Consider the following 12,563-nt stretch of genomic DNA (forward strand, 5'->3'; position numbering starts at 1 on the left):
CCCCAGGTGTCCCTGTGTGCCCCCAAGTGTGCCCAGGTGTCCCCAAGTGTCCCGTGACTGTCCCCAGGTGTGCCCAGGTGTGTCCTCAGGTGTCCCCAGGTGTCTCCAGGTGCACCCAGATATGCCAGGTGTGCCCAGGTGTGCTGTGGCTGTCCCCATGTGTCCCCAGGTGTCCCCCGGTGTGTCCCCAGGTGTGTCCCCAGGTATCTCCAGGTGTGCCCAGGTGTGTCCCTGTGTGTCCCCAATGTCCCCAATGTCCCCAGGTGTGCTGTGGCTGTCCCCAGTGTCCCCAATGTCCCCAGTGTCCCCAATGTCCCCAATGTCCCCAGGTGTGCTGTGGCTGTCCCCAGATGTCCCCAATGTCCCCAGGTGTCCCCAATGTCCCCAATGTGCCCAGGTGTGTCCCCAATGTCCCCAATGTCCCCAATGTCCCCAGGTGTGTCCCCAATGTCCCCAGGTGTCTCACCAGCAGGGCGGGGTATCTCCGCGTGCACACCGCCCGGTGCAGCGCCGTGGCTGTGCCACCCCCGTGTCCCTGTGTGTGCCCAGGTGTCCCCAATGTCCCCAATGTCCCCAATGTCCCCAATGCCCCCAATGTCCCCAATGTCCCCAATGTCCCCAGGTGTCTCACCAGCAGGGCCGGGTATCTCCGCGTGCACACCGCCTGGTGCAGCGCCCGCACTGTGCCACCCCCGTGTCCCTGTGTGTCCCTATGTGTCCCTGTGTGTCCCCAGGTGTGCTGTGGCTGTCCCCAGGTGTCCCCAATGTCCCCAATGTCCCCAATGTCCCCAATGTCCCCAATGTCTCACCAGCAGGGCGGGGTATCTCCGCGTGCACACCGCCCGGTGCAGCGCCGTGGCTGTGCTACCCCTGTGTCCCTGTGTGTCCCCAATATCCCCAATATCCCCAGTGTCCCCAATGTCCCCAATGTCCCCAATGTCCCCAATGTCCCCAATGTCTCACCAGCAGCGCGGGGTATCTCCGCGTGCACACCGCCCGGTGCAGCGCCGTGGCTGTGCCACCCCCATGTCCCTGTGTGTCCCCAGGTGTGTCCCCAGGTGTCCCCAATGTCCCCAATGTCTCACCAGCAGGGCGGGGTATCTCCGCGTGCACACCGCCCGGTGCAGCGCCCGCACTGTGCCACCCCCGTGTCCCTGTGTGTCCCCAGTGTCCCCAATGTCCCCAATGTCCCCAGTGTCCCCAATGTCTCACCAGCAGGGCGGGGTATCTCCGCGTGCACACCGCTCGGTGCAGCGCCGTGGCGCCGTCGCGGGCCCGGAAGTCCAGGTGGGCCCCGCCCAGGCAGAGCAGGCGGATGATCTCAACCTCGCCCGGGCCCTCGCGCTGGGCGGCCAGAGTCAGCGGCGTCTCTGGGGACATTGGGGACGTTGGGGACACTGGGGACACTGGGGACACTGGGGGGGTTTGGGACATTGGGGACATTGGGGGTGTTGGGGGGCATTGAGGGACATTGGGGGGATTTGGGGACATCAGGGGGTGTTGGGGACAATGGAGCTGTTGGGGACATTGAGAGGATTTGGGGGATTGGGGAAATTTGGGGTCCTGGGGACATTGGGGACATTGAGGGGATTTGGGGATGTCAGGGATGTTTGGGGCATTGGGGACACTGGGGACATCAGGGACGTTGGGGGGATTTGGGGACATTGGGGACATTGGGCGCATTGGGGACATTGGGGCAATGGGGGATTGGAGACATTTGGGGGATTTGGGGACATTGGGGACATTGTGGGCTACAGAAAAATTTGGGGACATTGAGGATGTTGGGGACATTGGGTGGGTTTGGGAGATTTGGGGACATTGGGGACACCGGAGCTGTTTGGGGACATTGAGAGGATTTGGGGGGATTGGGGACATTGGGGAAATTTGGGGAAATTTGGGGGTGCTTAGGACATTGGGGACATTGAGAGACATTTGGGGACATTGGGGACGTCAGGGACGTTGGGGGGATGTGGGAGATTTGGGGACATTGGTGGCATTGGGGACATTGGGGACAATTGGGGGATTTGGGGACATTGGGGACATGGGAGGGGTTGGGGACATTGGAGGAGTTGGGGACTTTGGGGACATTGGGAATGCTGGGGGGATTTGGGGACATTGGTGGCATTGGGGACATTGGGGACATTGGGAACGCTGGGAGGATTTGGGAGATCTGGGGACATTGGAGGGGTTGGGGACTTTGGGGACATTGGTGGCATTGGGGACATTGGGGACATTGGTGGCATTGGGGACATTGGGGACATTTGGGGTGCTGAGGACATTGGGGACATTGAGAGACATTTGGGGACATTGGGGACGTCAGGGACGTTGGGGGGATGTGGGAGACTTGGGGACATTGGGGACGTTGGGGACAATTGGGGGATTTGGGGACATTGGGGACATTGGGGACATTGGGGGGATGTGGGGACACTGGAGATATCCCCGAGGATTTGGGTGTCCTGGGGTGATTTTGGGGTGATTTGGGGGATTTTTGGGGTGATTTTGGGGTGATTTTGGGCGATTTTGGGGGTGATTTTGGGGTGATTTTGGGGGATGTTTGGGGTGATTTTTGGGGTGATTTTTGGGGTGATTTTGGGGTGATTTGGGGTGATTTTTCGGAAGATTTTTGGATTATTTTGTGGTGGTTTGGGGGGATTTTTGGGGTGATGTGGTAATTTTTGGGGGGGTGATTTTGGGGTGATTTGGGGTGACTTTTGGGGTGATTTTTCGGAAGATTGTGGGGCGATTTTGGGATTATTTTGTGGTGGTTTGGGGGTGATGTTGTGGTAATTTTGGGGGGATGATTTTGGGGTGATTTGGGGCTGATTTTTGGGGTGATTTTCAGGGGTTTTGGGGCTCACCTCCTGAGTCAGAATTGGAGTAGTTGGGGATTTTTTTGGGATTATTTTGGGGTGATTTTTGGGGTGTTTTGGGCTGATTTTTTGGAGATGACTTTGAGGATGATTTTGGGGAGATTTTGTGTGATTTTGGCTCTCACTTCCCAAGTCAGTCATGGAAGTTGGGGATTTTTTGGGGTGATTTTTAGGGATTTTTGGGATGATTTTTGGTGATTTTGGGGAAAATTTTTAGGATGATTTTAGGGTGACTGTGGGGATTTTAGGGTGGTTCTGGGATGATTTTGGGGATAATTTTGGGGTGATTTTGTGTGGTTTTCATTCTCATCCACTGAGTAGGAGTCAAGGTAGTTGGGGAATTTTTGGGATGATTTTTGGGATGATTTTGGGGTGTTTTGGGCTGAGTTTTTGGGATGGTTTTGAGGATGATTTTAGGGATGATTTTGGGGTGATTTTGGGGGATTTTGGGTTTCAGCCCCTGAGTCGGAGTCGTGGTAGTTGGGGATTTTGGGATGATTTTTGAGGTGATTTTGAGATGTTTTGCGCTGATTTTTTGGGATGGTTTTAGGGACGATTTTGGGGTGATTTTGGGGGATTTTGGGTCTCACCCCCCGAGTCGGAGTCGTGGTAGTTGGGGATTTTTTGGGGTGATTTTAGGGTGGTTCTGGGATGATTTTTGGGGTGATTTTTGGGATGATTTTTGGGGTGATTTTTGGGGTGCTTTGGGCTGAGTTTTTGGGATGATTTTGGGGTGATTTTGGGGTGATTTTGGGTCTCACCCCCCGAGTCAGAGTCGTGGTAGTTGGGGATTCTTTGGGGCGATTTGGGGGTGATTTAGGGGTGATTTTAGGGTGGTTCTGGGATGATTTTTGGGGTGATTTTTGGGGTGATTTTTGGGGTGATTTTTGGTGATGATTTTAGGGATGATTTTGGGGTGATTTTTGGGGATTTTGGGTCTCACCCCCCGAGTCGGAGTCGTGGTAGTTGGAGATTTTGGGATGATGTTTCGGGATGATTTTTGGGGTGATTTTGGGGTGTTTTGGGCTGAGTTTTTGGGATGATTTTGAGGATGATTTTAGGGATGATTTTGGGGTGATTTTGGGGGATTTTGGGTTTCAGCCCCTGAGTCGGAGTCGTGGTAGTTGGGGATTTTGGGATGATTTTTGAGGTGATTTTGAGATGTTTTGCGCTGATTTTTTGGGATGATTTTAGGGATGATTTTGGGGTGATTTTGGGGGATTTTGGGTCTCACCCTCCGAGTCGGAGTCGTGGTAGTTGGGGATTCTTTGGGGCGATTTTAGGGTGGTTCTGGGATGACTTTTGGGGTGATTTTTGAGGTGATTTTGAGATGTTTTGGGCTGATTTTTGGGGTGATTTTGGGGTGTTTTGGGCTGAGTTTTTGGGATGGTTTTGAGGATGATTTTAGGGATGATTTTGGGGTGATTTTTGGGGATTTTGGGTCTCAACCCCTGAGTCAGAATCATGCTAGTTGGGGATTCTTTGGGGCGATTTTGGGGTGATTTAGGGGTGATTTTAGGGTGGTTCTGGGATGATTTTTGGGGTGATTTTTGGGGTGATTTTGGGCTGATTTTTGGGACGATTTTAGGGGTGATTTTGGGGTGATTTTGGGTCTCACCCCCCGAGTCAGAGTCGTGGTAGTTGGAGATTTTGGGATGAATTTTTGGGATGATTTTTGGGATGATTTTGAGGATGATTTTGGGGAGATTTTGGGGTGATTTTAGGGTAATTTTTGGAGTAATTTTGGGGTGCTTTGGGCTGAGTTTTTGGGATGATTTTGAGGATGATTTTTGGGATGATTTTGGGGTGATTTTGGGGGATTTTGGCTCTCACCCCTGAGTCAGAGTCGTGGTAGTTGGGGATTCTTTGGGGCGATTTTAGGGTGATTTTGGGCTGATTTTAGGGATGATTTTTGGGGTGATTTTGAGATGTTTTGCGCTGATTTTTTGGGATGATTTTAGGGATGATTTTGGGGTGATTTTTGGGGATTTTGGCTCTCACCCCTGAGTCAGAGTCGTGGTAGTTGGGGATTCTTTGGGGTGATTTTAGGGTGGTTCTGGGCTGACTTTTGGGGTGATTTTTGAGGTGATTTTGAGATGTTTTGGGCTGATTTTTTGGGATGATTTCAAGGACGATTTTGGGGTGATTTTTGGGGTGATTTTGAGGTGTTTTGGGCTGAGTTTTTGGGGTGATTTTTGGGATGATTTTAGGGGTGATTTTGGGGTGATTTTGGGTCTCACCCCCCGAGTCGGAGTTGTGGTAGTTGGGGATTTTTTGGGGTGATTTTAGGGTGGTTCTGGGATGATTTTTGGGGTGATTTTTGGGGTGATTTTGAGGTGTTTTGGGCTGATCTTTTGGGATGATTTGAGGGATGATTTTGGGGTGATTTTTTGGGATGACTTGAGGGACGATTTTGGGGTGATTTTGGGGGATTTTGGCTCTCACCCCCTGAGTCGGAGTCGTGGTCGTTGGAGATTTTGGGATGATGTTTCGGGATGATTTTTGGGATGATATTGAGGATGATTTTGGGGAGATTTTGGGGTGATTTTAGGGTAATTTTTGGAGTAATTTTGGGGTGCTTTGGGCTGAGTTTTTGGGATGATTTGAGGGATGATTTTGGGGTGATTTTGGGGGATTTTGGGTCTCACCCCCCGAGTCGGAGTCGTGGTAGTTGGGGTCCAGCCCCCGCTCCAGCAGCCGCGCCACCTTCTCGGCCGAGCCGTGCTGGACGTAATCCAGAAACTTCCGCAGCCCCGTCTGGGGACAATGGGGACATTGGGGACATTGGGGACATTGGGGACATTTGGGGACATTGGGGATGTTGGGGACATTGGGGACATTTGGGGACATTGGGGACAATGAGGGGACAATGGGGACATTGGGGACGTTGGGCACAATGGGAATAATGGGGGGATTGGGGACGTTGGGGACATTGGGGGCACTCAAGGGACATTGGGGACAATGGGGACAATGAGGGGACATTGGGGACAATGGGGACACTCGAGGGACATTGGGGACATTTGGGGACATTTGGGGACATTGGGGACGTTGGGGACATTGGGGACATTGGGGACAATGGGGATATTGGGGACAATGAGGGGACATTGGGGACATTGGGGACAATGAGGGGACATTGGGGACAATGGGGGCATTGGGGGGATTGGGGACATTTGATTCAATGGGGACATTTTTGGGACATTTGGGGACATTTTTGGGACACTTTTTGAGACATTTAAGGGGATCTTGGGGACATTTTGGGACATTTTGGGACATTTTTGGGACATTTTGGGGCTTTTGGGGACATTTTGGGGACACCCAAGAGTCCCCCAGGGGACATCCATGAGGGGCGTGGCCACGCAGGCTGGGGGGCGTGGCCTCAAAGAGGATGGGTGTGGCCAGGGAAAGAGGCGTGGCCAAAAGGGAAAGGGGCGATGACATTGCGTAATGGGTGTGGCCAATGCACAAAGGGGTGTGGCCAAGTCACAGATGGGCGTGGCCATGGGTAGTGTGACAAGGAAGTAAGAGGCGTGGCCACTGAGAGGGGCGTGGCCAAAGTGCAGGGGGCGTGGCCATTAAATCTAGAGAGGGGGTGTGGCCAATGAGCAGAGGGTGTGGCCAAGCACTCAGGGGGCGTGGCCACAGCTGAGTGCTTTGCTGTAGAAAAGGGGCGTGGCCAGAGGTTGGGGGCGTGTCCAGTGTTTGGGGCATGGTCATTGATCAGAGGGGCGTGGTCAGGAAGGGGAGGGGGCGTGGCCTCGGGGCAGGGGGCGTGTCCCACCCACCTTGGTGTGCAGCTTGGCCAGTTGTTTCTCGTCCAGGTTCGTTTGTTTGTACACCCGGGTCTTGTACCGGAACTGGGGGCGGGGTCAGCACGGGGACACGCCCCCAACAAAGGGGGACACGCCCCCACCCTGCCCAGACCACGCCCACCCCCGGGGGGAAACCCACACCTGTCTCAAACCACGCCCACCCTGCTGGATGTCACCTAGAGCTGCCCTTAGCCACGCCCACTTAGAAGGACACACCCTAGGTGTGATATAAGCCACGCCCACCCCGATAACCACGCCCAAAAAAGCCCTTCCCCCTTCCTGACCACGCCTCCTTTCTCCCAACACAAACCCCGCCCACTTTTTGCCCAATTTTCCCTCATTGGCTCCTCCCCAAATTCAAACCACGCCCCCTCCCACCCCAAGCCACACCCACTATCTGGCCACGCCCAAAAGAGGCCACGCCTCTCGACCACGCCCATTTTAGCCCCAATTTTGCCATTTTTACCAAAATTCTGTCCCTTAAACCCATCCCCAAGTGGAGACCACGCCCACCTCATGGTCACACCCACCCATTAGCCACACCCACTATGACCACACCCCCATGACCACACCCAAACCCTGGCCACGCCCACTTTTGATCTTTTTACTTTTAACCCCAAATCTGCCACTTTTAACCCAAATTCTCCCTCATTAAACCCACTCTGCATTGAAGCCACGCCCCCAGGACCACACCCACTCTGACCACTCCCACAGGGCCACACCCTAAGATGACCACGCCCATATCCAGGTAGGCCACGCCCACCCCACATCAATTTAACCCCAAATTCTCCCGCATTAACTCTGCCCTAAGTTGAAGCCACGCCCCCTGGACCACACCCACAATGACCACGCCCACACACCAATAGGCCACGCCCACCCTACAGAATTTTAACCCCAAATCCGCCTCTTTTGGCCAAATTTCCTCGAATCAAACCCTCTAAAATCAATGCCACGCCCACCCCATGACCACACCCACCCTCAGGGCCACGCCCACAATGACCACGCCCATGTGACCCCACCCAGATCCTAACCACGCCCACCTCTCATGATTTTAACCCCAAATCCGCCATTTTAATCCAAATTCTGCCCTCTTAGCCCCGCCCCAAACTGACACCACACCCCCCAGGGACCACACCCACAGTGACCACGCCCACCCACTAATAGGCTACGCCCAGAATTCATTATTTTAACCCCAAATCCGCCACTTTAATCCAAATTCTTCTGCCTTAGCCTCACCCCAAAGTGATGCTATGGACCCCAGGGACCACACCCACAGTGACCACGCCCACCAACCAACAGGCCACGCCCACAATGCATCATTTTAACCCCAAATCTGCCACTTTTACCCAACTTTTCCCCAATCTACCCCACCCCAAACTGATGCTATGACCCCCCAGGGACCACCCCCACAGTGGCCACGCCCACCTCGGGTTAGGCCACGCCCACCGTGCATTATTTTAACCCCAAATTCGCCACTTTTACCTCAATTTCTCCCCCACATACCCCACCCCAAATTGACTGCACACCCCCTATGACCACACCCACAGTGACCCCGCCCACCAACCAACAGGCCACGCCCACTCCACACCATTTTAACCTCAAATCCGCCACTTTTATCCAACTTTTCCCCAATCTACCCCACCACAAACTGACGCTATGACCCCAGGGACCACACCCACAGTGACCACGCCCACCTCGAGTTAGGCCACGCCCACCCTACCTAAATTTAACCCCAAATCTGCCACATTTACCCAACTCCTCCCCCACATACCCCACCCTAAACACCCCCAGGACCACACCCAGCGTGACCACGCCCACTCAGCAATAGACCACGCCCACTCCACACCATTTTAACCCCAAATTCGCCACTTTTACCCAATTTTTTCCCAATCTACCCCACCCCAAACTGATGCTATGACCCCAGGGACCACACCCACAGTGACCACGCCCACCTCGAGTTAGGCCACGCCCACCGTGCATTATATTAACCCCAAATCTGCCATTTTTACCCAACTTTTCCCCAATGTGCCCCACCCCAAACTGACGCTATGACCCCAGGGACCACACCCACAGTAACCACGCCCACCAACCAACAGGCCACGCCCACCATGCATTATTTTAACCCCAAATTCGCCACTTTTACCCAATTTTTTCCCAATCTACCCCACCCCAAACTGATGCTATGACCCCAGGTACCACCCCCATAGTAACCACGCCCACCTGGAGTTAGGCCACGCCCACCCTACATAAATTCAACCCCAAATCTGCCTCATTTACCCGACTCCTCCCCCACATACCCCACCCCAAACACCCCCAGGACCACACCCACAGTGACCACGCCCACTCAGCAATAGACCACGCCCACTCCACACCATTTTAACCCCAAATTCGCCACTTTTACCTCAATTTCTCCCCCACATACCCCACCCCAAATTGACTGCACACCCCCTATGACTACACCCACAGAGACCACGCCCACCAACCAACAGGCCACGCCCACTCCACACCATTTTAACCCCAAATTCGCCACGTTTACCCAACTTTTCCCCAATGTGCCCCACCACAAACTGACGCTATGACCCCAGGGACCACCCCCACTGTGACCACGCCCTCTCAGCAATAGACCACGCCCACTCACACCATTTTAACCCCAAATCCGCCACTTTTACCCAACTTTTCCCCAATGTACCCCACCCCCACAGTGACCACGCCCCCATGACCTCCCCCAGCCCCACGGCCACGCCCACCCTACCTAAATTTAACCCCAAATCCGCCACATTTACCCAACTCCTCCCCCACATACCCCACCCCAAACACCCCCAGGACCACACCCACAGTGACCACGCCCACCTCGAGTTAGGCCACGCCCACCCTACATAAATTTAACCCCAAATCTGCCACTTTTCCCCAACTTTTCCCCAATCTACCCCACCCCAAACTGATGCTATGACCCCCCAGGGACCACACCCACAGTGACCACGCCCACCAACTAACAGGCCACGCCCACCCTACATAAATTTAACCCCAAATCTGCCACATTTACCCAACTCCTCCCCCATATACTCCACCCCTAACACCCCCGGGACCACACCCACAGTGACCACGCCCACCAACCAACAGGCCACGCCTACCACACACCATTTTAACCCCAAATTCGCCACTTTTACCCAACTTTTCCCCAATCTACCCCACCACAAACTCTCCCAGGACCACACCCACAGTGACCACGCCCCCATGACCTCACCCAGCCCCACGGCCACGCCCACCCTACCTAAATTTAACCCCAAATCCGCCACTTTTACCCAACTCCTCCCCCCACAAACGCCCCTCGGACCACACCCACGGTAACCACGCCCCTCCCACACCCCAGACCACGCCCACCTCGAGGTAGGGCACGCCCTGGTCGAAGCTCTGGGGGTAATCGCGCAGCGGGCGCTCCTCGTCCAGGAACTTGGCGTCGCGGCCGGCGGCCGCCGGCTGGAAGAGGCCGTAGTTGAGGCCGTCGTGGAGCCCCTCGGTCAGCGCGCAGAGCAGCTGCTGCTTGGCCGCCCACACGGCCGCGCCCGGGTCGAAGCGCAGGCACTTCTGGGGGGGGAAATTGGGGGGTCAGGGCAGGGGGAACCCCAAAAGTGAAAGGCGTGATGAGGGGAACCCAAAATACCCCGAGTTTGGGGAGCCCCGGGTGAGGGAATTGCACCAAATCTCCTCAAATTGCCCCCCAAAAAAAACCCCTAAAACCTCTGGGATGAGACCCAAAAATGGGAGCCAGGATGATTTTGGGGTATCAGGTCCTGGGGAACCCCAAAAGTGAAACCCCAAAAGGTTTGGGGTGAGGGGACCCCAAAATCCCCAGGTTTGGGGAGTGTTGGGTGAGGAAATTGCCTCAAAAAAACCCCAAAAAACTCAAAAAAACCCCTAAAAAAACCCCAAAATCCCTGGGATGAATCCCAAACATGGAACCCTAAAGGTTTTTGGGGTATCAGGTCATGGGGAACCCCAAAAGTGAAACCCCAAATGAAGGGAACCCCAAAATCCCCAAGATTGGGGAGCCCCGGGTGCGGAAATTACACCAAATCTCTTCCAAATGAACCAGAAAGCTCCCAAATCCCATGGGATTAATCCCAAAAATGGGCGGGTCAGGGCAGGGGGAACCCCAAAAGTGAAACCCCAAAAGGTTTGGGGTGAGGGGACCCCAAAACACCCCCTGGGTTTGGGGAGTGTTGGGTGGAGAAATTGTCTCAAATCGACTCAAAAAACCCCCAAAAAAACCCTAAAAAAACCCAAAATCCCCTGGGATGAGTCCCAAAAATTGGAACCCAAAAGGTTTTTGGGGGGTCAGGTCATGGGGAACCCCAAAAGTGAAAGGCGTGATGAGGGGAACCCAAAAAATCCCGAGTTTGGGGAGCCCTGGGTGAGGGAATTGCACCAAATCTCCTCAAATTGCCCCCCAAAAAAACCCTAAAACCTCTGGGATGAGAACCAAAAATGGGAGCCAGGATGATTTTGGGGTATCAGGTCCTGGGGAACCCCAAAAGTGAAACCCCAAAAGGTTTGGGGTGAGAGGACCCCAAAAACCCCCTGGGTTTGGGGAGTGTTGGGTGAGGAAATTGTCTCAAAAAAACCCCAAAAAACCCCTAAAATAACCCAAAATCCCTGGGATGAATCCTAAACATGGAACCCTAAAGGTTTTTGGGGGGTCAGGTCCTGGGGAACCCCAAAAGTGAAAGGTGTGATGAGGGGAACCCAAAAAATCCCGAGTTTGGGGAGCCCCGGGTGAGGGAATTGCACCAAATCTCCTTAAATTGCCCCCCCAAAAAACCCTAAAACCTCTGGGATGAGACCCAAAAATGGGAGCCAGGATGATTTTGGGGTATCAGGTCCTGGGGAACCTCAAAAGTGAAACCCCAAATGAAGGGAACCCCAAAATCCCCAGGTTGGGGAGTGTTGGGCGAGGAAATTGCCTCAAATCTACTCAAAAAACCCAAGAAAAAAACCCTAAAAAAACCCAAATCCCCTGGGATTAACCCCAAAAATTGGAACCCCAAAGGTTTTTGGGGGGTCAGGTCATGGGGAACCCCAAAAGTGAAAGGCGTGATGAGGGGAACCCAAAGAACCCCGAGTTTGGGGAGTGTTGGGTGAGGAAATTGCCTCAAATCGACTCAAAAAACCCCCAAAAAAACCCAAAAAAACCCCAAAATCCCCTGGGATGAATCCTAAACATGGAACCCTAAAGGTTTTTGGGGGGTCGGGGCAGGGGGAACCCCAAAAGTGAAAGGCGTGATGAGGGGAACCCAAAAAATCCCGAGTTTCGGGACCCCTGGGTGAGGGAATTGCCTCAAATCTCTTCCAAATGAACCAGAAATGTTTGGGGTGAGGGGACCCCAAAAAACCCCCTGGGTTTGGGGAGTGTTGGGTGAGGAAATTGCCTCAAATCTACTCAAAAAACCCAAGAAAAAAACCAAGAAAAAAACCCAAGAAAAAAAACCCTAAAAAGACCCAAAATCCCCTGGGATGAATCCCAAACATGGAACCCCAAAGGTTTTTGGGGGGTCAGGTCCTGGGGAACCCCAAAAGTGAAAGGCGTGATGAGGGGAACCCAAAAAATCCCGAGTTTGGGGAGCCCCGGGTGAGGAAGTTGCACCAAATCTCTTCCAAATGAACCAAAAAGAGCCCAAATCCCATGGGAATAATCCCAAAAATCGGGGGGTCAGGGCAGGGGGAACCCCAAAAACCCACCCCTAACCCACCCCTAAATGAGGGGACCCCAAAAAACCCCAAATTCAAGGGGTTTATGGTGAGGAAATTGCCCCAAATGGTTTCAAAATGGCTCAAAATACCCCAAAAAAGGTCCCCAAAATCCCTGGGATTAACCCCAAAAATGGAA

General features: G+C 53.7%; 1 protein-coding gene across 1 annotated transcript in view; it reads right to left on the reverse strand.

Moving 5' to 3' along the window:
• SHANK1 (SH3 and multiple ankyrin repeat domains 1) overlaps positions 1-12,563 on the reverse strand; it is a 77,920-nt gene that overhangs the window by 46,285 nt on the left and 19,072 nt on the right. Inside the window, 4 exon segments of the mRNA XM_074531641.1 lie at positions 1,213-1,370; positions 5,519-5,627; positions 6,653-6,724; positions 10,061-10,264. Of these exon segments, the coding sequence (XP_074387742.1) occupies positions 1,213-1,370; positions 5,519-5,627; positions 6,653-6,724; positions 10,061-10,264 (543 nt within the window).

This window comes from Zonotrichia albicollis, chromosome 38, assembly GCF_047830755.1.
Source record: "Zonotrichia albicollis isolate bZonAlb1 chromosome 38, bZonAlb1.hap1, whole genome shotgun sequence".
NCBI lineage: Eukaryota > Metazoa > Chordata > Aves > Passeriformes > Passerellidae > Zonotrichia > Zonotrichia albicollis.